This window comes from Eleutherodactylus coqui, chromosome 9 (genome assembly GCF_035609145.1).
Source record: "Eleutherodactylus coqui strain aEleCoq1 chromosome 9, aEleCoq1.hap1, whole genome shotgun sequence".
In the NCBI taxonomy this organism is placed as follows: Eukaryota; Metazoa; Chordata; class Amphibia; order Anura; family Eleutherodactylidae; genus Eleutherodactylus; species Eleutherodactylus coqui.
The window spans coordinates 159,345,076-159,371,056 of NC_089845.1; the positions used below are offsets into that span (position 1 = coordinate 159,345,076).

Below are 25,981 nucleotides of genomic sequence, written 5' to 3' on the forward strand. Positions count from 1 at the left end.
GTATAAGTAGTGAAGGGGTTAAACGAAACCTTTCTATAGCCATACTTGGTACTGGACAGACAGAAGATAAGACAAGACAGTCTCCCAGACCCCCCCTTGCATTCCTTTTCACTGAATTCATAACTGTTTCATTGTATGTTATAGTTACACCTTAAAGGGTGTAGCTTATGTAAATTATTTCAGTAGTACCCTATCATGTATTATTTTTAATCATGGAGGTATATACTTTTCCTGAGATGTCATTTATGGTATATAAACCACATACACCTTAGAATAAATTAGAAATCATCTGATACATATCACACTAGCCTGTTGGAGTATTTCTCCTGGGTCCAGACTTCTACACAAAATCTGGGAGTGTCTTCTCTTTGATAAACACATAAATTCTCCCTACACCCTGCCCCTTAATGATGATGGCATGGCTCGGGTGACCTTTGCCCCTTAATGATGAGGGGATGACTCGAGTGACCCTGCCTCTTAATGATGATGGGATGGCTCGGGTGACCCTTCCCCTTAATGATGATGGGATGACTTGGGTGACCCTTCCCCTTAATGATGATGGGATCACTTGGGTGACCCTTCCCCTTAATGATGATGGGATCACTTGGGTGACCCTTCCCCTTAATGATGATGGGATCACTTGGGTGACCCTTCCCCTTAATGATGATGGGATCACTTGGGTGACCCTTCCCCTTAATGATGATGGGATCACTTGGGTGACCCTTCCCCTTAATGATGATGGGATCACTTGGGTGACCCTTCCCCTTAATGATGATGGGATGTCTCGGGTGACCCTTCCCCTTAATGATGATGCGATGGCTCGGGTGACCCTTCCCCTTAATGATGATGGGATGGCTCGGGTGACCCTTCTTCCTTAATGATGATGAGATGACTCTGGTCACCCTTCCCTGTTAATGAGGATGCGATGACTCGGGTGACCCTTCCCCTTAGTGACGAATGTAGGACTTTGGTGACTCTGCGCCTTAATGATGATGGGATGACTCTGATGACCCTTCCTACTAATGATGAGACGACTCTGGGGAGTCCGCCCTAGTAAAGAGATGACACTACTGATCCTCCCCTTTGATGATAGGATGACTCTGGTACCCTGCCCCTTAATGACGATGGGAGGACTCTGGTGACCCTTCCTGCTATTGATTAGATTACCTTGATATAGTACATGTGTACCTTCCAATTAATGCTGATTGGTTGACTTTGGTGGCCCTTCTCTCTAAAGATGATGGGAGGACTTGGGTGACACTGCCCTCTGCAATAAGAGAGTCACACTACTAGTCTGGGCCACTGCGCTCTACAATAAGAGAGTCACACTACTTCTCTGGGCCACTGCGCTCTACAATAAGAGAGTCACACTACTTCTCTGGGCCACTGTTCTCTGCAATAAGAGAGTCACACTACTTCTCTGGGCCACTGTTCTCTGCAATAAGAGAGTCACACTACTTCTCTGGGCCACTGTTCTCTGCAATAAGAGAGTCACACTACTTCTCTGGGCCACTGTTCTCTGCAATAAGAGAGTCACACTACTCTTCTGGGCCACTGCGCTCTGCAGTATGAGAGTCACACTACTATTCTGGGCCACTGCACTCTGCAATAAGAGAGTCACACTACTATTCTGGGCCACTGCGCTCTGCAGTATGAGAGTCACACTACTCTTCTGGGCCACTGCGCTCTGCAGTATGAGAGTCACACTATTAGCCTGGGCCACTGCGCTGCAGACAGTGTCTTGAGTCTTTGGGTCGGCCACAGCCCCTTCACATCAGTTGATCTGTGGGGCTTCCCAGGCTGCAGAACCCCATAGAGCAGTAATTTTGCATGGAAAAAGGCCTGTATGTATGCATGCATGTATATATAATATATGTGTATGTAATATATAAGGGAAATATGAAAGTATGAGACTGTCCACCCCACACAACCTCTCCACGGCTTGCGGATGAGACCTTGCCTTGCTCTGTATTCCGATGCAGATTTTACCATTGGAGGCTGCCTGTAAAAACCTGCACCAAGTATCAGTTGTGTGGACTCGCCCCTAGAGCTTCATTCACTCATTCCAAAAATAAATCTTCATTCAGAAACCTCGTATCAAAGACTGAGACCGTCTGAGATCCCGCAGGTAGAAAACGCAGCCGCAGCTTCCAGCATTGACAGGACCTACTGGTGCAGATTGACTAAGTTTTGCAGTTTGGGATTTTTGTAGTAGGTCCCCCAAGACGATAATGGTTTGCCTCCACAATGCCTCACCTGGCTGAAGTCTGAGGTTTTGTTTGCAGGGTCCTTGCACCGTAGAGATGCATTAGCAGTCTTTGTTACTCCACATCTAAACGGTGCTGGTACTTTGCTCTGTTTTTACATACAGGTTTCATACTCTAGTCACATCCAGAGCTGCATCTCATACTGCCACCTGTGGTTTGTTCTGTTCTACTAACTGTTTTCAGTGGGTGATTTGTTGTTTCTGTGTTTTTTACAGAGTGATATGCTAGATGTCAATCAGATAATGAAAGATTTGGCATCCATTGTGTATGAGCAAGGTCATGATATAGGTATGTATACTCACACAATGTCTTACATGCTTCTTTTGTTGGTATCACTTGTTGCCATAGTGATGGGAGGGATTCTGCATTTATATATTTCCATGTTTTGCACTTTCTATCTACATGACATGTGGAAGAACTTTGTACATATTTTGCTTTACTTTTCTCGTACTTATTTTGTTTTTGCCATATTTTCTACTCCAATCGCATTCAAAGCTGCATTCAGAATTCTGGAATGTATCACCTTATTTTTTTACTAATTCACACACTGAACACATTCTATTTCTGTTAGATGTTTTGTCTGTGTATTTCTTTTCTGTATGTGATTATGTGGACGGCACATCGGGCCTGAGCTCTGGTTCTGGGCTGCGATATTTGCCTTACAACTGCTGCATGGATACAAGACATCTTAGTCCGATGGGTGTGTATGGTTGGTATGTGCTGTGACTGACTGGGGGAACTTGGGTGGTGGGTGTGCGATATAACTGTATAAGGGGGACTGTGTGGTGGGTGTTTGCTGGGACTGTGAGGGGGACTGTGTGGTGGGTGGGCTCTGGGATTGTATGGGGGGACTGTGTGGTGGATGTGCGATATGCCTGTATAGAAGAGGACTTTGTTGTGGGTGTGTGATGTGACTATACAGGGAGGACTGTGTTGCGGGTGTGTGATGTGACTATACAGGGAGGACTGTGTTGTGGGTGTGTGATGTGACTATACAGGGAGGACTGTGTTGTGGGTGTGTGATGTGACTGTATGGGGGAGGACTGTGTTGCGGGTGTGTGATGTGACTATACAGGGAGGACTGTGTTGTGGGTGTTTAATGTGACTGTATGGGGGAGGAGTGTGTTGTGGGTGTGTGATGTGACTATACAGGGAGGACTGTGTTGCGGGTGTGTGATGTGACTATACAGGGAGGACTGGGTTGTGGGTGTTTAATGTGACTGTAGGGGGGAGGTGTGTGTTGTGGGTGTGTGATGTGACTGTATGGGGGAGGAGTGTGTTGTGGGTGTGTGATGTGACTATACAGGGAGGACTGTGTTGCGGGTGTGTGATGTGACTATACAGGGAGGACTGTGTTGTGGGTGTGTGATGTGACTATACAGGGAGGACTGTGTTGCGGGTGTGTGATGTGACTATACAGGGAGGACTGTGTTGTGGGTGTTTAATGTGACTGTATGGGGGAGGAGTGTGTTGTGGGTGTGTGATGTGACTATACAGGGAGGACTGTGTTGCGGGTGTGTGATGTGACTATACAGGGAGGACTGTGTTGTGGGTGTTTAATGTGACTGTAGGGGGGAGGAGTGTGTTGTGGGTGTGTGATGTGACTGTATGGGGGAGGAGTGTGTTGTGGGTGTGTGATGTGACTGTATGGGGGAGGAGTGTGTTGTGGGTGTTTAATGTGACTATGGGGGAGGAGTGTGTTGTGGGTGTGTGATGTGACTGTATGGGGGAGGAGTGTGTTGTGGGTGTGTGATGTGACTGTATGGGGGAGGACTGTGTTGTGGGTGTTTAATGTGACTGTATGGGGGAGGAGTGTGTTGTGGGTGTGTGATGTGACTGTATGGGGGAGGAGTGTGTTGTGGGTGTGTGATGTGACTGTATGGGGGAGGAGTGTGTTGTGGGTGTGTGATGTGACTGTATGGGGGAGGAGTGTGTTGTGGGTGTGTGATGTGACTGTATGGGGGAGGAGTGTGTTTGGGGGGTTTTTGTGACTGTATGGGGGAGGACTGTGTTGGGGGGTGTGATGTGACTGTATGGGGGAGGACTGTGTTGTGGGTGTTTAATGTGACTGTATGGGGGAGGAGTGTGTTGTGGGTGTGTGATGTGACTGTATGGGGGAGGAGTGTGTTGTGGGTGTGTGATGTGACTGTATGGGGGAGGAGTGTGTTGTGGGTGTGTGATGTGACTGTATGGGGGAGGACTGTGTTGTGGGTGTTTGTGACTGTATGGGGGAGGAGTGTGTTGTGGGTGTGTGATGTGACTGTATGGGGGAGGACTGTTTTGGTGTGCGATGTGACTGCATGGGGGAAAGGCTGTTGTGGATGTGGGATGTGACAGTGTTAGTGTATCTTGACGCCACCAGGAAGCTAGGGGTTTGACAGGGGGAACGTCCCTCTCACACCCCCAGGTCCCGATAGAAGAAATGTAGTAGGACCTTCCAGCTTTGACCCTAACGCGTACATTATCAGCTGCAAATGCTGCTACGTTACCGGTGTAACATGGCAGCATGTACAGGTTATAATGTAAGCCTAAGAAGAAATGTTATGCAGACCCTAAGGTGCTGCCCTCACCTCTTGTGATCCGGTGCCTCGAGTGTGTGCTCCGCTTCCTCGAGTGTGTGCTCCGCTTCGGCCGCTTTCCGCATGTACAGCTGCCGGGACTGTCAGCTCCGTGGCCACCGCTCCCCCGCAGAGAGATGCCGCCCTCACCACCGCTGGGACTGTGAGATGTGTGCCGGCCGTTCCTGCGCTGACAGCAAGACGAGGGGAGGGGGGAGCATAGCACTCTCTCTAGCCCCCCCCCCCCCCCCCCCCCCGTCGCCTCTGTGCATCCGGCGGTATGTTAAAGTTAAGTCGGGTGGTGGGGGTGGCTATTGTGCCTTGTCGACGGCCGCGCTGTACAATCCGCAACACGATCTTTTTGCCTCTGTGCTAGCACACTGAGGTGGGTTGTGCATTCGCTGGGCAACGTTTTCTGTTTGCACCACGGCCAGCTGCATGTTTTTTCCCCCCTGCTTTTAGTACCCTTCCGGACCTAGATCTCCAGCCTAATGTGCAGCCAATCAGCTACAGGGGGGCGTCAACCCCTGTCAATCTTGACTCCACCAGGACTTCCTGGTGGCGTCAAGATACATTAATACCCCATGTGACTGTATGGGGGGGGGGGGGAGACTGTGTTGTGGATGTGCTATGTGACTGTATGGGGGGAGACTGTGTTGTGGGTGTACGATGTAACTGCATGGATGGAGGTGTGTGCGTGTGTGTGTGCGCGAGATGTAACTGCATGGAGGGAGGACTGTGTGTGTTATGTGACTGTATGGGGGAGGGGGGGGAGACTGTGTTGTGGATGTGTTATGTGACTGTATGGGGGGAGACTGTGTTGTGGGTGTACGATGTAACTGCATGGATGGAGGTGTGTGCGTGTGTGTGTGCGCGAGATGTAACTGCATGGAGGGAGGACTGTGTGTGTTATGTGACTGTATGGGGGAGGACTGTGTTGGGGGTGTGTGATGTGACTGTATGGCGGAGGACTGTGTTGGGGGTGTGTGATGTGACTGTATGGCGGAGGACTGTGTTGGGGGTGTGTGATGTGACTGTATGGGGGAGGACTGTGTTGGGGGTGTGTGATGTGACTGTATGGCGGAGGACTGTGTTGGGGGTGTGTGATGTGACTGTATGGCGGAGGACTGTGTTGGGGGTGTGTGATGTGACTGTATGGCGGAGGACTGTGTTGGGGGTGTGTGATGTGACTGTATGGGGGAGGACTGTGTTGGGGGTGTGTGATGTGACTGTATGGGGGAGGACTGTGTTGGGGGTGTGTGATGTGACTGTATGGCGGAGGACTGTGTTGGGGGTGTGTGATGTGACTGTATGGGGGAGGACTGTGTTGGGGGTGTGTGATGTGACTGTATGGCGGAGGACTGTGTTGGGGGTGTGTGATGTGACTGTATGGCGGAGGACTGTGTTGGGGATGTGTGATGTGACTGTATGGCGGAGGACTGTGTTGGGGGTGTGTGATGTGACTGTATGGGGGAGGACTGTGTTGGGGGTGTGTGATGTGACTGTATGGCGGAGGACTGTGTTGGGGGTGTGTGATGTGACTGTATGGCGGAGGACTGTGTTGGGGATGTGTGATGTGACTGTATGGGGGAGGACTGTTGGGGATGTGTGATGTGACTGTTAGGGGGGAGGACTGTGTTGGGGATGTGTGATGTGACTGTATGGCGGAGGACTGTGTTGGGGAAGTGTGATTTGACTATGGGGGAGGACTGTGTTGGGGATCTGTGATGTGACTGTATGGCGGAGGACTGTGTTGGGGATGTGTGATTTGACTGTATGGGGCAGGACTGTGGTGTGTGTGTGTGTGCGGGGGGGGGGGAGTCTGTTGTGGATGTGTTATGTGACTGTATGGGGGGAGACTGTGTTGTGGGTGTACGATGTAACTGCATGGATTGAGGTGTGTGCGTGTGTGTGTGCGCGAGATGTAACTGCATGGAGGGAGGACTGTGTGTGTTATGTGACTGTATGGGGGAGGACTGTGTTGGGTGTGTGTGATGTGACTGTATGGGGGAGGACTGTGTTGGGGGTGTGTGATGTGACTGTATGGAGGGAGGACTGTGTTGTGGGTGTGTGATGTGACTGTATGGAGGGAGGACTGTGTTGTGGGTGTGTGATGTGACTGTATGGGGGAGGACTGTGTTGGGGGGGTGTGATGTGACTGTATGGCGGAGGACTGTGTTGGGGGGGTGTGATGTGACTGTATGGCGGAGGACTGTGTTGGGGGTGTGTGATGTGACTGTATGGCGGAGGACTGTGTTGGGGGTGTGTGATGTGACTGTATGGCGGAGGACTGTGTTGGGGATGTGTGATGTGACTGTATGGGGGAGGACTGTGTTGGGGATGTGTGATGTGACTGTATGGGGGAGGACTGTGTTGGGGATGTGTGATGTGACTGTATGGGGGAGGACTGTGTTGGGGATGTGTGATGTGACTGTATGGCGGAGGACTGTGTTGGGGATGTGTGATGTGACTGTTAGGGGGGAGGACTGTGTTGGGGATGTGTGATGTGACTGTATGGCGGAGGACTGTGTTGGGGACTGTGTAGCGGGGGTCTGCGCTTGGACTGTATGGGGACTGTGTAGCGGGGGTCTGCGCTTGGACTGTATGGGGACTGCGTAGTGGGGGTCTGCGCTTGGACTGTATGGGGACTGTGTAGTGGGGGTCTGCGCTTGGACTGTATGGGGACTGTGTAGTGGGGGTCTGCGCTTGGACTGTATGGGAACTGTGTAGTGGGGGTCTGCGCTTGGACTGTGTTTGGGGGACTGTAGTGGGGGTCTGCGCTTGGACTGTATGGGGACTGCGTAGTGGGGGTCTGCGCTTGGACTGTGTTTGGGGGACTGTGTAGTGGGGGCCTGCGCTTGGACTGTTTGGGGGACTGTAGTGGGGGTCTGCGCTCTAATTATTTGGGGGGAGGAAGGGGAGTTCAGCCTTAAGGATGCAGCTTGCAGTTGACAACCAGCAATGTTTTGACACAGCTTTGGATGTGACTGGTGTATAATGCACACACTCAGAGTCAATATGGGATCATTAAAGCAAAATATTTGTTTAGGGTTAATAACTATGTAGATTTAACCCATGAAATGCTGATGAGAGATGTAGCTCAGGGAATCCCCATAGGTAGAAGCCCCGCAGAATAGGTTCCGGCCGTCAGTCAATTACCTTCACGCTGATTACAGCAGCATTGAAAATTGATCTCCTAATGATAGATTGTGGGCTGAGAGTGCGAGGAAGTGCTGCTAATCACATTAGTCCCCCGCTAGGAGGCTGGCACTGTCCCTCTTATTGTCCTATAATGGAGGAGATAAGCATACATCTAATGCTCTGTCCTGAATTTACAGATAGCATTGAAGCCAATATTGAGACTGCTTCATCTCATGTAGAATCTGCCAATCGCCAGTTGGCCAAAGCAAGTCAGCACCAAGTAAGTAAGATTAGAGCGGCCGTCCGCTGCGCTATCAGCCGCCAGCAGGCACACACGTATAATACATGAATGGAAGCTTCTTATTCCTTCCCTGCTCTTTGCTGCGGCTGCTGATAACTGCAAAAAGCACATTCTGGTGACATGAAATATGTGAAATCCTTAACTGCTGCAGAGCATCTCGTCTGTGGAGGAGTCCGCTTACTGCATTCCTTAGGATATGGGCGCAGGTACGACAGTGGCCCCCAGCCTGTGGCCCCCCCAGCTGTTGGGAAACTATAGGAGTAGGTTCACACGGCGAATTCCGTGTCTAAAGAACGTGTCAAAATCCACGGACTTAGTCTGGTCAGCGGACACAATCTGCGTGCGGAATCCTGATGCAGAAACGAGCGTATCCGCGTCCAGAAGTCACCTGGTACTACTTGTCACGGAAACGCGGCAGAATTTTGCACGCTGATTTTGACCATTGTCAGGGCAAAATACACGGTTGTATCTGCGCCAAAAATCCTTAAAGAACACCACAAATTTTGCAGAATGTACATAGAATATTCTGTGGCGAGTCCGGTCATGTGAGCATTCCCTTAGGGCGCGTTTACACGGCTGATCATAAACCAGCGGGTCTTGTATGTTGCATGACACACTAAACTCGCTAGAAAATATAACCCATTATTTACTAAGGTGTACTAACGGGCAGTTGTTATCTAGTAGCGCCGCCGCGAGGCACAACCCGCTGCCATATCGCCATTATGTCCTCTGGAAGCCAAACGATACATTTCATCACACGCAGGAGCCATTTACTTGTGAGGGGGATGAACGTCTTTATATAACATGCGTTTTTCACCAGCGTGCCACGTGCAGCGATGCGGTACGTTCTTCTCTCATTAAACACGTTGCGCTCACAGGGAATATTGCATGTCTGTGGTCTCGGGGTGTGTGCCGGTGGGGGGCTACATGAGTTGGAGGGTAGGGTAGCATTCAGGTTTAGAGCAAGACATGGGCAGAACTGTCAAAAATCCCTTCATGGAGGCCGTATTCAGTCTTGCAAGAGGAGGGGTGGGTGCGGGACCACACTGGAGCAAGAGGAGGGGTGGGTGTGGGACCATACTGGAGCAAGAGGAGGGGTGGGTGTGGGACCACGCTGGAGCAAGAGGAGGGGTGGGTGTGGGACCACGCTGGAGCAAGAGGAGGGGTGGGTGCGGGACCGCGCTGGAGCAAGAGGAGGGGTGGGTGCGGGACCGCGCTGGAGCAAGAAGAGGGGTGGGTGCGGGACCTCGCTGGAGCAAGAGGAGGGGTGGGTGCGGGACCGCGCTGGAGCAAGAGGAGGGGTGGGTGCGGGACCGCGCTGGAGCAAGAGGAGGGGTGGGTGCGGGACCGCGCTGGAGCAAGAGGAGGGGTGGGTGCGGGACCGCGCTGGAGCAAGAGGAGGGGTGGGTGCGGGACCGCGCTGGAGCAAGAGGAGGGGTGGGTGCGGGACCGCGCTGGAGCAAGAGGAGGGGTGGGTGCGGGACCGCGCTGGAGCAAGAGGAGGGGTGGGTGCGGGACCGCGCTGGAGCAAGAGGAGGGGTGGGTGCGGGACCGCGCTGGAGCAAGAGGAGGGGTGGGTGCGGGACCGCGCTGGAGCAAGAGGAGGGGTGGGTGCGGGACCGCGCTGGAGCAAGAGGAGGGGTGGGTGCGGGACCGCGCTGGAGCAAGAGGAGGGGTGGGTGCGGGACCGCGCTGGAGCAAGAGGAGCCGTGATTGCAGTACTACATTGGAGGAGGGGTGGGTGTAGGACTATGCTGGAGGGGTGGGTGTAGTACTATGCTGGAGGGGTGGGAGTAGGACTATGCTGGAGTAGGAGGGACCGCACTGTCGTTGGAGGAGGGGTGGGCGTTTTGTATTATAGCAGTATATACTATACAAATACACTTACGATGTTTTATGGGCACCTCTACAGTATGTGAGGGTGATATGAGTCATTCCTTGTGGTGGGCACCACTTTGGGGTGGATGTTGCCCCATGGGGTGGCTTCCTGTGTTCGGCACTACTGTGTCAGATTAGCATTAGCGGTTCTGGGCAGGACAGTGTAGGGTTGCCTTGGCTCTGCAGTGTCCCAGGAAGGTGTGGCACGGCTAGTAAGAGGTTCGGCGGCCACGCTCTTCAGACGCTTCTTCTGTAGTCACATTAATTATGATGTAAATCTTAATTGTCAGTAAGAAGGGCTGTGGCTACCGGTTGGCCAATCTGTGCCATTAGTAGGGTCACTGCATACAATTAGATGACATGATGGACACTGAAGCCCCTCTTGCACTGGACTGTAGAGAAGTTTTAGTGGCGGACAGCCGTCCCAGCAGTGATGGCAGCTCTGCCTATACACGGGAGTGAACGTCGCTCAGTGGCTGGAGGGGGAGCCGGTCGGGGATCGTTACGGACCACCCGCCTCCTGTCACGGTAATCGGGCCGTTGTCATAGGTCTACACAGGATGGTGCAGTGGCAGACCAGCGAGGGCTTTTAGGTCTGCCTGAAAGACCCAACCAGCATTTTATCACTGATCGGTCTGTCACTGCCGGCGTTCACACAGCACAATTATCGTGTGCAAGACGCTCGATCTAAGGGCTATTAGTACGATAATCGTGTGGCTGGTGGGGGTAGTATACAAAGAGTTAACGGCATTGAGAGGGAACTGTGGCAAGTGGGGGGTATTTGGAGTAATGTGTAGAAGCTGCTGTAGTATGCAGAGTATTATCAGGGGGGTCAAACTCCTTTTCATGGAGGGCCACATCTGCCTTATGGCTGCCTTCATAGGGGCCGATTGTATTTGTATAGTAATGGGGTTGGTTAGGATGAGCGTATCTGCACAGCGTATTATGCGAGCATTTTTTGCGCACGTAACACCCTGTGAATAGAACCCATGGCTTTTAATGGCTTCTTCATTTACCCAATAGTGATCAACCACCACCACCCAGTAGTGATCGACCCCCCCCCCCCTACCCCCCATCCCCCAGTAGTGACAATGACCCATAGCGGTCCTGGGGCTACCGTCCGGCCGGAGGCCAACAGCGACCCCCCCCCTTATTGGACATAGGCTGGGCAGCATCCATGGGGGATTTGCAGCCTGCAGGTCCGGTAGCAGTGACAGCTGCGGATGTCAGCAGTCACAGACTCTGCAGTGCATCGCCGGCCTGGAGCTGCAGGCCTTAGAATTCCTTTAAAGGGTTTATCAAGACAGCACACGCCGGGATACATCGGGTTGGAGAGAAAGCACTGCTCCGACCCTTGTGTAGTGGCTGGCTCTTGTAATGGCAGGCTCCACATCAATAGGTAGTGATGGTGTAGATGGTACTGTACTATGGAGGGAGGGTAGAATATACACTATATGGACAAAAGTATTTGGACACTGCAGGAAATCAGCAAATACGGAGTTTGCTGCACGGTATGCTGGGAAGGGCAAAATAGTAAGCTACTCACTTTGCAATAACCATTTATTCATCCTATTGAGCGCTTGTGAGACGAACTGGAGCGACGGGTACGACACCGCCACCCATGCCCATCCTCACAAGAATCTCTTCTCACAGCTTTGCACGGGAACGGCGAGCTATTCCTGCCCCAACTTACAGAGAACTTGTGGAAAGTACGCATCGACGAGCGGCCGCTGTAATACAAGCAGAAGGAGGGCCGACATGTTACTGAATAGAAGAATAAAGAACTTCTTCTAAAAACATGCAGCGGAGTTGGTGGTGCTATGGAGGGAGGGTAGCATGTAGAGGGGTAGTGGTGGTGTAGATGGTACTATGGAGGGAGGGTAGTATATAGAGGGGTAGTGGTGGTGTAGATGGTGCTATGGAGGGAGGGTAGTATATAGAGGGGTAGTGGTGGTGTAGATGGTACTATGGAGGGAGGGTAGTATATAGAGGGGTAGTGGTGGTGTAGATGGTACTATGGATGGAGGGTAGTATATAGAGGGGTAAAGGTGGTGTAGATGGTACTATGGATGGAGGGTAGTATATAGAGGGGTAGTGGTGGTGTAGATGGTGCTATGGAGGGAGGGTAGTATATAGAGGGGTAAAGGTAGTGTAGATGGTACTATGGATGGAGGGTAGTATATAGAGGGGTAGTGGTGGTGTAGATGGTGCTATGGAGGGAGGGTAGTATATAGAGGGGTAAAGGTGGTGTAGATGGTACTATGGATGGAGGGTAGTATATAGAGGGGTAGTGGTGGTGTAGGTGGTATTATGGAGGGAGGGTAGTATATAGAGGGGTAGTGGTGGTGTAGATGGTACTATGAAGGGAGGGTAGTATATAGAAGGGTAGTGGTGGTGTAGATGGTGCTATGGAGGGAGGGTAGTATATAGAGGGGTAGTGGTGGTGTAGATGGTACTATGAAGGGAGGGTAGTATATAGAAGGGTAGTGGTGGTGTAGATGGTACTATGAAGGGAGGGTAGTATATAGAAGGGTAGTGGTGGTGTAGATGGTGCTATGGAGGGAGGGTAGTATATAGAGGGGTAGTGGTGGTGTAGATGGTGCTATGGAGGGAGGGTAGTATATAGAGGGGTAGTGGTGGTGTAGATGGTGCTATGGAGGGAGGGTAGTATATAGAGGGGTAAAGGTGGTGTAGATGGTACTATGGATGGAGGGTAGTATATAGAGGGGTAGTGGTGGTGTAGATGGTGCTATGGAGGGAGGGTAGTATATAGAGGGGTAAAGGTGGTGTAGATGGTACTATGGATGGAGGGTAGTATATAGAGGGGTAGTGGTGGTGTAGGTGGTATTATGGAGGGAGGGTAGTATATAGAGGGGTAGTGGTGGTGTAGATGGTGCTATGAAGGGAGGGTAGTATATAGAAGGGTAGTGGTGGTGTAGATGGTGCTATGGAGGGAGGGTAGTATATAGAGGGGTAGTGGTGGTGTAGATGGTACTATGAAGGGAGGGTAGTATATAGAAGGGTAGTGGTGGTGTAGATGGTACTATGAAGGGAGGGTAGTATATAGAAGGGTAGTGGTGGTGTAGATGGTGCTATGGAGGGAGGGTAGTATATAGAGGGGTAGTGGTGGTGTAGATGGTGCTATGGAGGGAGGGTAGTATATAGAGGGGTAGTGGTGGTGTAGATGGTGCTATGGAGGGAGGGTAGTATATAGAGGGGTAGTGGTGGTGTAGATGGTGCTATGGAGGGAGGGTAGTATATAGAGGGGTAGTGGTGGTGTAGATGGTGCTATGGAGGGAGGGTAGTATATAGAGGGGTAGTGGTGGTGTAGATGGTGCTATGGAGGGAGGGTAGTATATAGAGGGGTAGTGGTGGTGTAGATGGTGCTATGGAGGGAGGGTAGTATATAGAGGGGTAGTGGTGGTGTAGATGGTGCTATGGAGGGAGGGTAGTATATAGAGGGGTAGTGGTGGTGTAGATGGTGCTATGGATGGAGGGTAGTATATAGAGGGGTAGTGGTGGTGTAGATGGTACTATGGAGAGAGGGTAGTATATAGCGGGGTAGTGGTAGTGTAGATGGTGCTATGGAGGGAGGGTAGTATATAGAGGGGTAGTGGTAGTGTAGATGGTACTATGGAGGGAGGGTTGTATATAGAGGGGTAGTGGTGGTGTAGATGGTGCTATGGAGGGAGGGTAGTATATAGAGGGGTAGTGGTGGTGTAGATGGTGCTATGGATGGAGGGTAGTATATAGAGGGGTAGTGGTGGTGTAGATGGTACTATGGAGAGAGGGTAGTATATAGCGGGGTAGTGGTAGTGTAGATGGTGCTATGGAGGGAGGGTAGTATATAGAGGGGTAGTGGTGGTGTAGATGGTACTATGGAGGGAGGGTTGTATATAGAGGGGTAGTGGTGGTGTAGATGGTGCTATGGAGGGAGGGTAGTATATAGAGGGGTAGTGGTGGTGTAGATGGTGCTATGGAGGGAGGGTAGTATATAGAGGGGTAGTGGTGGTGTAGATGGTGCTATGGAGGGAGGGTAGTATATAGAGGGGTAGTGGTGGTGTAGATGGTACTATGGAGGGAGGGTAGTATATAGAGGGGTAGTGGTGGTGTAGATGGTCCTATGGAGGGAGGGTAGTATATAGAGGGGTAGTGGTGGTGTAGATGGTACTATGGAGGGAGGGTAGTATATAGAGGGGTAGTGGTGGTGTAGATGGTACTATGGAGGGAGGGTAGTATATAGAGGGGTAGTGGTGGTGTAGATGGTCCTATGGAGGGAGGGTAGTATATAGAGGGGTAGTGGTGGTGTAGATGGTGCTATGGAGGGAGGGTAGTATATAGAGGGGTAGTGGTGGTGTAGATGGTGCTATGGAGGGAGGGTAGTATATAGAGGGGTAGTGGTGGTGTAGATGGTACTATGGAGGGAGGGTAGTATATAGAGGGGTAGTGGTGGTGTAGATGGTGCTATGGAGGGAGGGTAGTATATAGAGGGGTAGTGGTGGTGTAGATGGTCCTATGGAGGGAGGGTAGTATATAGAGGGGTAGTGGTGGTGTAGATGGTACTATGGAGGGAGGGTAGTATATAGAGGGGTAGTGGTGGTGTAGATGGTACTATGGAGGGAGGGTAGTATATAGAGGGGTGGTGGTGTAGATGGTGCTATGGAGGGAGGGTAGTATATAGAGGGGTGGTGGTGGTGTAGATGGTGCTATGGAGGGAGGGTAGTATATAGAGGGGTAGTGGTGGTGTAGATGGTGCTATGGAGGGAGGGTAGTATATAGAGGGGTGGTGGTGGTGTAGATGGTGCTATGGAGGGAGGGTAGTATATAGAGGGGTAGTGGTTGTGTAGATGGTACTATGGATGGAGGGTAGTATATAGAGGGGTGGTGGTGGTGTAGATGATGCTATGGAGGGAGGGTAGTATATAGAGGGGTAGTGGTGGTGTAGGTGGTGCTATGGAGGGAGGGTAGTATATAGAGGCGTAGTGGTGGTGTAGATGGTACTATGGAGGGAGGGTAGTATATAGAGGGGTAGTGGTGGTGTAGATGGTACTATGGAGGGAGGGTAGTATATAGAGGGGTGGTGGTGGTGTAGATGGTGCTATGGAGGGAGGGTAGTATATAGAGGGGTAGTGGTTGTGTAGATGGTACTATGGATGGAGGGTAGTATATAGAGGGGTGGTGGTGGTGTAGATGATGCTATGGAGGGAGGGTAGTATATAGAGGGGTAGTGGTGGTGTAGATGGTACTGTGGAGGGAGGGTAGTATATAGAGGGGTAGTGGTGGTGTAGATGGTGCTATGGAGGGAGGGTAGTATATAGAGGGGTAGTGGTGGTGGTGTAGATGGTGCTATGGAGGGAGGGTAGTATATAGAGGGGTAGTGGTGGGTATAGATGGTGCTATGGAGGGAGGGTAGTATATAGAGGGGTAGTGGTGGTGTAGATGGTGCTATGGAGGGAGGGTAGTATATAGAGGGGTAGTGGTGGTGTAGATGGTACTATGGTTGGAGGGTAGTATATAGAGGGGTAGTGGTGGTGTAGATGGTACTATGGAGGGAGGGTAGTATATAGAGGGGTAGTGGTGGTGTAGATGGTGCTATGGAGGGAGGGTAGTATATAGAGGGGTAGTGGTGGTGTAGATGGTGCTATGGAGGGAGGGTAGTATATAGAGGTGGTAGTGGTGGTGTAGATGGTACTATGGAGGGAGGGTAGTATATAGAGGCGTAGTGGTGGTGTAGATGGTACTATGGAGGGAGGGTAGTATATAGAGGGGTAGTGGTGGTGTAGATGGTGCTATGGAAGGAGCGTAGTATATAGAGGGGGGGGGGTGTAGATGGTACTATAGTGGTGGTGTAGATGGTGCTATGGAGGGAGGGTAGTATATAGAGGGGTAGTGGTGGTGTAGATGGTACTATGGATGGAGGGTAGTATATAGAGGGGTAGTGGTGGTGTAGATGGTACTATGGAGGGAGGGTAGTATATAGAGGGGTAGTGGTGGTGTAGATGGTACTATGGAGGGAGGGTAGTATATAGAGGGGTAGTGGTGGTGTAGATGGTCCTATGGAGGGAGGGTAGTATATAGCGCGGTAGTGGTGGTGTAGATGGTACTATGGAGGGAGGGTAGTATATAGAGGGGTAGTGGTGGTGTAGATGGTACTATGGAGGGAGGGTAGTATATAGAGGGGTAGTGGTGGTGTACATGGTACTTTGGAGGGAGGGTAGTATATAGAGGGGTAGTGGTGGTGTAGATGGTACTATGGAGGGAGGGTAGTATATAGAGGGGTAGTGGTGGTGTAGATGGTACTATGGAGGGAGGGTAGTATATAGAGGGGTAGTGGTGGTATAGATGGTGCTATGGTTGGAGGGTAGTATATAGAGGGGTAGTGGTGGTGTAGATGGTGCTATGGAGGGAGGGTAGTATATAGAGGGGTAGTGGTGGTGTAGATGGTACTATGGAGGGAGGGTAGTATATAGAGGGGTAGTGGTGGTGTAGATGGTACTATGGTTGGAGGGTAGTATATAGAGGGGTAGTGGTGGTGTAGATGGTGCTATGGAGGGAGGGTAGTATATAGAGGGGTAGTGGTGGTGTAGATGGTGCTATGGAGGGAGGGTAGTATATAGAGGGGTAGTGGTGGTGTAGATGGTACTATGGAGGGAGGGTAGTATATAGACGGGTAGTGGTGGTGTAGATGGTACTATGGAGGGAGGGTAGTATATAGAGGGGTAGTGGTGGTGTAGATGGTGCTATGGAGGGAGGGTAGTATATAGAGGGGTAGTGGTGGTGTAGATGGTGCTATGGAGGGAGGGTAGTATATAGAGGGGTAGTGGTGGTGTAGATGGTACTATGGAGGGAGGGTAGTATATAGAGGGGTAGTGGTGGTGTAGATGGTACTATGGAGGGAGGGTAGTATATAGAGGGGTGGTGGTGGTGTAGATGGTACTATGGAGGGAGGGTAGTATATAGAGGGGTAGTGGTGGTGTAGATGGTGCTATGGAGGGAGGGTAGTATATAGAGGGGTAGTGGTGGTGTAGATGGTACTATGGAGGGAGGGTAGTATATAGAGGGGTAGTGGTGGTGTAGATGGTCCTATGGAGGGAGGGTAGTATATAGAGGGGTAGTGGTGGTGTAGATGGTGCTATGGAGGGAGGGTAGTATATAGAGGGGTAGTGGTGGTGTAGATGGTGCTATGGAGGGAGGGTAGTATATAGAGGGGTAGTGGTGGTGTAGATGGTACTATGGAGGGAGGGTAGTATATAGAGGGGTAGTGGTGGTGTAGATGGTACTATGGAGGGAGGGTAGTATATAGAGGGGTGGTGGTGGTGTAGATGGTACTATGGAGGGAGGGTAGTATATAGAGGGGTAGTGGTGGTGTATAAAAGGAACTTGAGTTTTATATTGGGATGACTTGCAGTTGTGGGTATTGCTTTGATTGATGCCGCACGTAACCGCCGCACTGTTGTACAATTAGACACGTTTGTATCGCTGATCGCGCAGTTTTACTTTTGCCATGTCAGTGTTGCTCCACTTTTTTTGTAAGTGATCAACATTTTCCCCATTAAAAAACAAGAAAAGAAAATGGTGCCAAGCGGAGCCGCCCTTCCTGCCTCTGCGTGATTCCAGAAGGACCCCGCTAACCTGCGCCCGCATTCACTTGGTCTATTTGCGTAAAACAAAATGCGGTGTGATGCGCTGAAAATAAAGCCCATTGATTTTAATGGGTTGATTCACGTGTGGCGTGTAATATTTGGTTGCACAAAGTAATATACGGTACGCCCTGTTGTCCTGCCGTGTGCGCTGAGAAAGGACAGATCCTGAACTCATTAAACTAAGTGGCCATTGTCCTGGGTGAGAGCTGTGGTGCGGAATTGAACACGACCTGCGACGGCAAAAAATGCTGTTCAAAACGCTATTGCACATGCAAATATGGAATCCTGGATTCGCAAAAAGCGCTCGTGAATTCGGCCTAAAGGGGAACCTCCTCACACATTTATATTGTTACTAGTTGTATTGTGTTGATAAGAAGACAAAAACAAATGGGAGCTCCCTTCCCTCTTTCAACCTAGAAATATAAGCCATCCCCTGAAAATAAGCCCTAGCTGCAGTAAAAAAACCAAAAAAAAAACATCACCTAAGAAGCGCTGTTGGCACTCGGCGCGGGCTGCTTCTTCAGCTCCGGCACTCATCTTCTGCCAGCCCTTCCTGAATTGGAGGATCAAAATCCACACCTCCAGGAAGGGCTGACTGTGATTGGTTCATCAGCTGCTGATTGGCTGAGCCATGGCGCTCGTGAACTAATCACAGCCAGCCCTTCTTGGAGGCATGGATTTTGATCCACCAATCCTGAAAGGGCTGGCAGAAGACGAGTGCCGGAGCTGACAGCGCTTCTTAGGTGATGTATTTTTTTCCCCTGCAGCTAGGGCTTATTTTAGGGCTTTTACAGTAGGATTTCCTACTGTAAATGCTGCATTGCTGCGCAGGAAAATTGTGTTTTTACGCAATGAAACACATAGGAGGGCTCCATAGGGAAACATGCGCTACAGAAAAAAATCGCAAATCGCGGCTGCATAGAGCATGCCATGATTTGTAGCCTCACAATGTTGCAGGCTACAAAACATTGCCCATGTGGAACAACCCATAGAAAAGCATCGGCTTCACATACATGCGATTTGTAGCGCTGTAGCAGCGCGACAAAATCACCCTTGTGGATGCGGCCTGAATGGCCACGAGTCACAGACGTTTCCCCACCTGCTTGTGGCAGCTGGAAGCCAACTCGCTAGCCCAAGACTGGGGTCAGGAATATAGGGGTCGGACTATCAGACACTTAGACATTTAGGACACAGCCATGAAATATACTATAAGGTGGGAATTCCCCTTTAAGTCTCTGATTTTCTGCTTCAGCAGACAGCAAGCGGAGATCTTGAAATAGGTAAAAAACTAACATACAAAGGGGGAAGTTTACATAATAATTTACAGCAACTTACTGGCGTTATAAAAAGTCACAAGTTATTTCACAACCTACAAAAAGTCAGCGTTAAAAGTTGTAACATGCAGAAGGCGTGGGGTATGCAGATCTGTATGGAGTCCTTCATAAACCCCATGCAGAATGTGAGCAATGGCTGAGTTCCTGAGTGCCGCTCCTTCTTTTGCATGTTGGACTATATCTTGGAGACCGGGAGGCGACGGTGGTTTGGTTGCTGGCGCCGTATTGGCGTTCTTCTTCCCCACGGAGTTGGTATTATACGGTGTGCCGCTGGCGATTATTCTTTTCTTGCATCTTAGCATTAAAAGTTCTAAGAACTTTACTTATGTATGAAGTATAAACAGTTGTGCTGCGTTATTTGGATACGGCTGCTTCCACACCTTCGGGGGTCCGTGTTCCTTCAGTGTTATGGGGACAGAAAGGGGAATCCCCTTGCTGAACGGATTGTCTTATGATGAAACCGCACAAACCCTGTAGACTATAATGGGCTCCGCTTGGTTTCCGTCCAGCTGTTCCGCATTCTACCGGATAGAGAAGGAGCCTAATGGACATGTGCGCGCCCCGAGGCCGGTGCTTCTGTTACTGTGTTTTGTTGCAGCCTTGGCTTCCTTGCACCGTCACATTTAATTTTCAATGGAAGTGCTGGCTTTGTTGTCTTGTATGCATTGTCTTGGTGGGAGATGGCTGCCTTCACTTTTGTTTTGGACTCCGTACACCCGTCTGTCCCCGATGGCTTAATTATGGTATATAGCTTGGAAGGAGTCCATAAGAGGCTTTTGGTCCAAAGAGAGGTGAGGTGTCCTTTAGAGCTCGGTACCTGTCCAATAAGTGTTTGCACAAGTCCTTCTTTTGCAACATTTTGACCTTTTCACACCCCTTTTAGTACTTTCCTGAAATTGGGTGCGGCTTAGCAAAGAAAGGGCGACGCCTCAACAGGTCATAGATTCTGGCACACGTAACGGTAAAATCTCTTATTTACACCATTACAGTAAATTATTGATCCGGCGCACTGAGTGGCCAGACGGCCTATTTTATTAAGGGGTAATGGATATGGCGGGCTTCACTCCAGGGCCCTTTATACCCCATTCTAAGTAAGGTTCCTCCGGAGTGTATTAGGAGGTTGCAGATGCTATACACCTGGCCCCGCTCTGACCCGGGACCTCGTCCTCTTGCCTACGACTGGTAATAGTCTTCTCCTACGCACCTCGCACAGTACTGTGTAATAAGTGGCTGCAGATGTTCCCGGCGCCCGTTAAAGCAATCAGGTCCTCTGAATAGAAGGTAATTAAAATTCATTAACACACAAAACCCCCAATCCTTGCAATTATCATATGTCGGCGTTAAGTGGCATAGCAGGGGAGATGAAAGGAGCCTACCTGGAAGTCTTCACTTTGTGAATTAAACATAAGGGCTCCACCGGAGACGCCGCCATCTGCTTCTTCCAGTGATACTGCCTGGAAAGGTCACTTCTTTGAAGTCCTTGTCACTTTTTGTTTATTTTATCCGAGGTCCCCATACATAAGCATCAGTTCGCGGTTCCTCTCGGCATTTGTTCTGCTGTACTCATCTCTAAGAGCTCTTCAGACCTCATATTGACCACTTTTTGAGAGGGTACAATAACTTTTTGCTTTGTAAGAATAGCACACATCCTTGTGTCGCTCTACAAGTGAACCCTGGACAGGCCTCTCACTAAATCTTCTACATATTTAGAGCTGAATTCACAATTTAGCTGGATATTTTTCCCCTATTCTGAGCTCACATCTTCCAGGATTCCTGCAGGTTCAGTGTCTGTATAGAGGAGGGATCCCTAACCTCTTGACCATGAGAGACCCCCGGACAATGTTTCTTTCCCTCGGCACATTGTACTTCATTTATTCTTGGCCAGCGCTATTTTTCTAGCTGAGGTTTGTTGCCAACCTTGCCTTGACCCACGCCGAGCGTCACCAAGCAGGTTGGGATCCGTTTTATGTCCGTATTAGACTGGGTCCTACAGATACCCAGTTGGGGGTTAGAGTTGGTTTGTATTATAGGGTCTTCCCACAGTAGCTTTAAATGGAAACCACAAAAAAGTTACAAAGCTATATTGTAAAAATGCAAAGATGACTTATGAAGCCGGCGTCAATCGCAGGTGGAGCTTCAACTGTTAAACTGTTGGGCCACGCTTTACACATGCTTTCAGTTAAATGCCGCTTGAAACCGCGTTTTTGAGTGGCCTTTTTGAACGCATGTGATGTGTGATGAGGTGCGTTCGAAAACGCAGAAAAATAGAACACAGCGCTCAAAAATTGAGCGCAGGTCTGCGAGGCCCCATTGAAATCAATGGGAGTGTTTTACCACGGGACGCCGCGCTAATCTCTGAAAAAAGTGGACGTTGTGAGTGGCCTTAAGGGTGTATCTGTCGGCACAGTGCTGATTGATTCCAAGCAGAATCTTGAATGCCGCTCTGGAGTATGAGACATAGTGTATCTCAAGATCAGTCCATCATTAAGCAGTGACGGTGCACCTACATGGCGAATGGAAATTCCAGCAGTGACGCAGGTTTTGCATTATTACATTAGTTTCTGAATGGGACCTCTAATAGTGTGCCCTATTCTTCATGGGGGGGGGGGGGGGGGGAGTTGATGATCTTGCTATTATAATTCTAACCTATTATATAGTTGTATAGTTTTCCGGAAGATGCAGCTTGGATGCCGACTTCTTGGCACTGGAGTAATTGATGCTTAATGCATCTTTGCCTGTACTACACTTATAGATATCCACACGTAGGACTGTATTTACCCATCTCTCCAATGGCGGTGAGCCAGCTGGTCATAAACTTTGGGTCCATGTGATTGGATACAGTTGGGGTGACATTGCCGCTGATTGACTATTGAGCATCTCCATGGACGTTACTTAAGAGTTCACAGGCTTATTACTGCAGTAATAGAGCATGTTAGCAGCGATGCACTGATCGCCAGGGAGGTGATGTGCGACGGCTCAGCTGGAAAGTCCGGGGGGTCACAAACTTTATTCTGCGGGAGTCCATGAGCTGGGGCCCAACTAATCACTTCTAGTATCTTCTCACTCCTGCTACTTTAGCTTTGACATCTGCTTCTCTGAAAGTCTCTGGCAGTTGATGGCTCTTTAACTTAGATTAGACTGCATGATATGAGACCACTGCTATAGCACTAGTAGTCTGGGATCACAACCCTCCACCCATGTCTGACATAAAAAGCTCTAGAAGTATACTTTAAGGCTGGGTTCACACGGGGCGTATTCCCGTCGGAAATCTCGCGGTTTGGCCGCAGCAAAAACCGCGAGATTTCCGCCGGGAGAACCGCCGCGGTTTAGGCCGCGGCAGCTTTGAAGCGGCCCGGCCGCTCGCTTTTCCGTTGCGGCCGGCACTCCATAGAGGAGAGCGCGGCCGCGACGAAAATAAACAAAAAAGAAAGGTAAATAGACATGCTGCATCTTCTGAAACCGCGGGTGCGGCCGCAGCCGCGGTTACAGCCGGACTTACCGCAGCAGATTGGCCGTCCCGTGTGGACGAGATTTCTGAGAAATCTCATCCATATGGCTGGCTAATCCCGAGATTAGCGGCTGCGGGCGGATTTGCCGCGGCGAAATGCCGCGCAGCAAATCCGCCCTGTGTGAACCTAGCCTGAACCTCCGCCATACTCTTTAGATAGCTCTCAGTCAAATGCTTGTTTACCCAATAGTTGTTCTCCCTCACCCTCCCATTCACACTCACCTCCACAGGCATGCATGGTTCTTCATAGGCAGAGGGAAATAAGCTGCTGCCAGACACCTCCGATAGTGGCTTATCTCCCTTAGGAAGAAAGGATCAGGCATGTTGAAATCCAAGAAGTCCAACCTTTCTTTCTACTCTCATCTGTTTTTATGGGAGGGTCAGAACACCTTCATACACATTAGATATTCGACTGGTCCCACCAAAATCATTGGGTCCTGCCAACACTTATCTATCTGATGCATATGATCACCTTTAAGGGGTTGTGCTAAGATGCCCGGGGAGGGCAGATGATCACCCTAGGTTCTGCTGACAGCTGATCTTGCCAGGGAAGCCATGGCCAGCTATACATCGCCGATGGCGGAGGAATTTAGTATTACTGGGTGGACATTCACAGGAATAGCCATCCTGTAATACCAAGGTGGCAGACGGTCCCCCAGAACGGGAGCAAGCTCTACATTCTAGGTCATATGAATGGGGACTCTGTTCTATGATGTCCATAACTCCTATTAGGGCATGGAAATCAGGGATTTAAAAAGGTTGTGCCAAAATGTAAAGAGATACCCTATCCACAGCATAGAGGCCAACTTTATGATCGGTGAACATCCAACCACTGAAACCCTCACCAATTCTGAGATTGTGGGGGCTGGGGTCCCAAAGGCCCCTGTATGAATGGAGCAGACGTTAAGCATGTTCACCGCCACTCCATTCATTTCAATGGGAGTGTTAGAAATTGCTCATCGATATCCGGTGCTCCCGTTGAGATACCCCTGCTCCATTCATACAATGGATCTTTGGGACCCTGATTCGTATGATCAGAAGCAGTCCCAACAGTCGAGCCCCTACTGATCATAAAAATCATGAAGTTACCTCCTAATCCGTGTATAGGGGATATCTTTATATCTTGACCCAGCCCCTTTAAATTTCCATAATGGTAGAGGAACCTTACCACTCGCTGGAACATAAGCGCTTAATGCATGCGATATAATAACAAATGGGCTTATACTCGCCTCTCCCCACTCTCGCTGTGTCTCACACCCGTGCCTGGTCCGATGTGCCCGTTTGTTGCCAGGTTGCAGTTCCACCCTGTTTAGGGGACGTCACAGGCACCGCAGCCAATCGCAGAACTCGGCGATCGAGTGCTGAACTCTGTGATTGACTGCTGGCGAAGCCTGTAACAGTGACATCAGAGGGGAGACTTGGAGCAGCGCCACGGGGCACAGCGGTGAGAGGCGAGTATGAACCTTTTGGTTGTATTACTTCATGCAGAATGGGTTTTACAATTAAGCTAGAACCCTGACAACCCCTTTAGGAGGCTGTGGGGCTCTTCCAAATCCCATGCCCCGTTGGCTTCACTCGGGAGAGGCTCTTGGGTCATCACTGCTTCTATCAAGAGGAAGCCAATAGTGCATGGAAAGCATCACAACCTCTATGCTCTAGAGAATGGCCGGTTTCTTAGAGCCATGTCTGACCTAAAAGAAGGTAGGAAACGGACCGTACGGTGCAGACCCACAATATGGCAGGGAGGGCGCTACTCCAGTCTATAATAGCTTACATTATTAGCTCTTTGACTTGGTAGATGCCTCCATGGCTCCTCAGCATCTCATAACCTTCACCCTCCGAACACCAGATCTTCAGCACTTAATGAAGCGCTTACTGAATAATACAAATCGAGAGGCCAGATTTTCATAGAAATTAACAGTCTCCTTAATGCATTTTAATTGCTTTGGCCAAGATGGATTTTAGTGCCGCAGTGCAGCCTTTCTTCATCATTTTTGTGGTTGCATCTCTTGTTTATAAAATTCATAAGTCGGCCCAATAAAAAGATGTTGTAAACTGTTATTAGACCCCCATAAAATAGAGGAGAACAATTTCTTTGGACTTTAGGATGGTGAGTATTTTGTGTCATTTTTTAATGAGCTACTCCATAAACTAGGGAAACACTTAAGAAATGTAGTCTTGATGGTGTAAGAACGGCTTGTTTTCCCACTATCTCTTGATATGCTGCTGTTACAGTACACAAAGGAGGCAGATTTTCTTGAGGGCTGGTCGTAAAAAATGGCTTTTTCTTGCCTTTGTGAAATTCCACTAATCTGGTATCTAAATGCTGGTGGACCTACTTCTGGACGTGGTAGCGTCCTACTAGTTGGAACGTGAACCGTACCTTACTGGATGTGAACTGCAGATTCTTTTTTTCCCCTTGAGAATTATCCTTGCTTTCTCCAGCTGGCCATTTAGAGCCACATAGCAGGACAGATCTGAGAATCCAGCATGGCTTTTTGCTACGGATGCCAGACTATGGGAATATTGCTATTGAATTAAAATGTATAGGCATATAATAAATATCGGCTCTACAAAAAATTTGCCTCCGCTAACCGGTATTACAAGTGGTAAACTTTTTGAAAAGCATGTTGAACGTTTTTATGTTTTTGGTATTTTTGGAATGTAGTTTTCAAACAGCCCTTATTATTTCATTTTTACAAGAGGCGCAACCTTAGAATGGCCTGTGCACCCAGGAAGAGGAAGGAGAAGTTTTCTCCACTCGAACTTGAAATTTTGGTGGCTGAAGTAACCAAAAATCACTCAAAACTCTACGGAAGCGAGAGGGTCAACCTGAGCCAACCGGCCAGAGAACGGATCTGGTTAGAAATCGCCAAAAAAATCAACGCGGTGGCAAGATCTCCGAGAACCACTAGAGACTTGAGAAGGAGGTGGGATGACATGAAAAGACGGACTAAAGAGAAACTGGCCATCATAAAACGGTCGGTTGTATCTTCAGGCAGCATGATCAGGAACTCTAGCCCCTCCACTCTACTTAATGATACAAATAGTGACGTTTACCCTGGATACGGATGTGATGACGACGACGACGACCATGATGAAATCGATGTGGAAGTAGACGCCCAACATATAGCTCTGGAACTTCAGTCAGGTAAAAACGTCTGGGGCGACCAAAGCTCTTAGACCTAGGAGTGGTGGCATCGTGTTAGACCTTTTAAGTGGTGTGGTTTTTGAGCTCCTTTTACATTGGTACACTTGTTGTTTGGCCTGGATGTAACTGGTAGCCCTATTGTTATAACATTCTGTGCTCGAGTGTAGTGGTTGGGGTTGATGATCCATGAGAGTAGTAGT

General features: G+C 49.7%; 1 protein-coding gene across 3 annotated transcripts in view; it reads left to right on the forward strand.

Annotated features, from left to right (window-relative positions):
• TSNARE1 (t-SNARE domain containing 1) overlaps nucleotides 1-25,981 on the forward strand; it is a 278,259-nt gene that overhangs the window by 141,427 nt on the left and 110,851 nt on the right. Inside the window, exons 10-12 of one of the 3 annotated variants that reach the window (XM_066578728.1) lie at nucleotides 2,483-2,555; nucleotides 8,164-8,246; nucleotides 25,334-25,781. In XM_066578728.1, coding sequence (XP_066434825.1) covers nucleotides 2,483-2,555; nucleotides 8,164-8,246; nucleotides 25,334-25,781 — 604 coding nt within the window. Of the gene's footprint in view, nucleotides 1-2,482; nucleotides 2,556-8,163; nucleotides 8,247-25,333; nucleotides 25,782-25,981 lie in introns of those variants that run through there. The other 2 variants (XM_066578729.1, XM_066578730.1) reach the window with 2 other exon arrangements.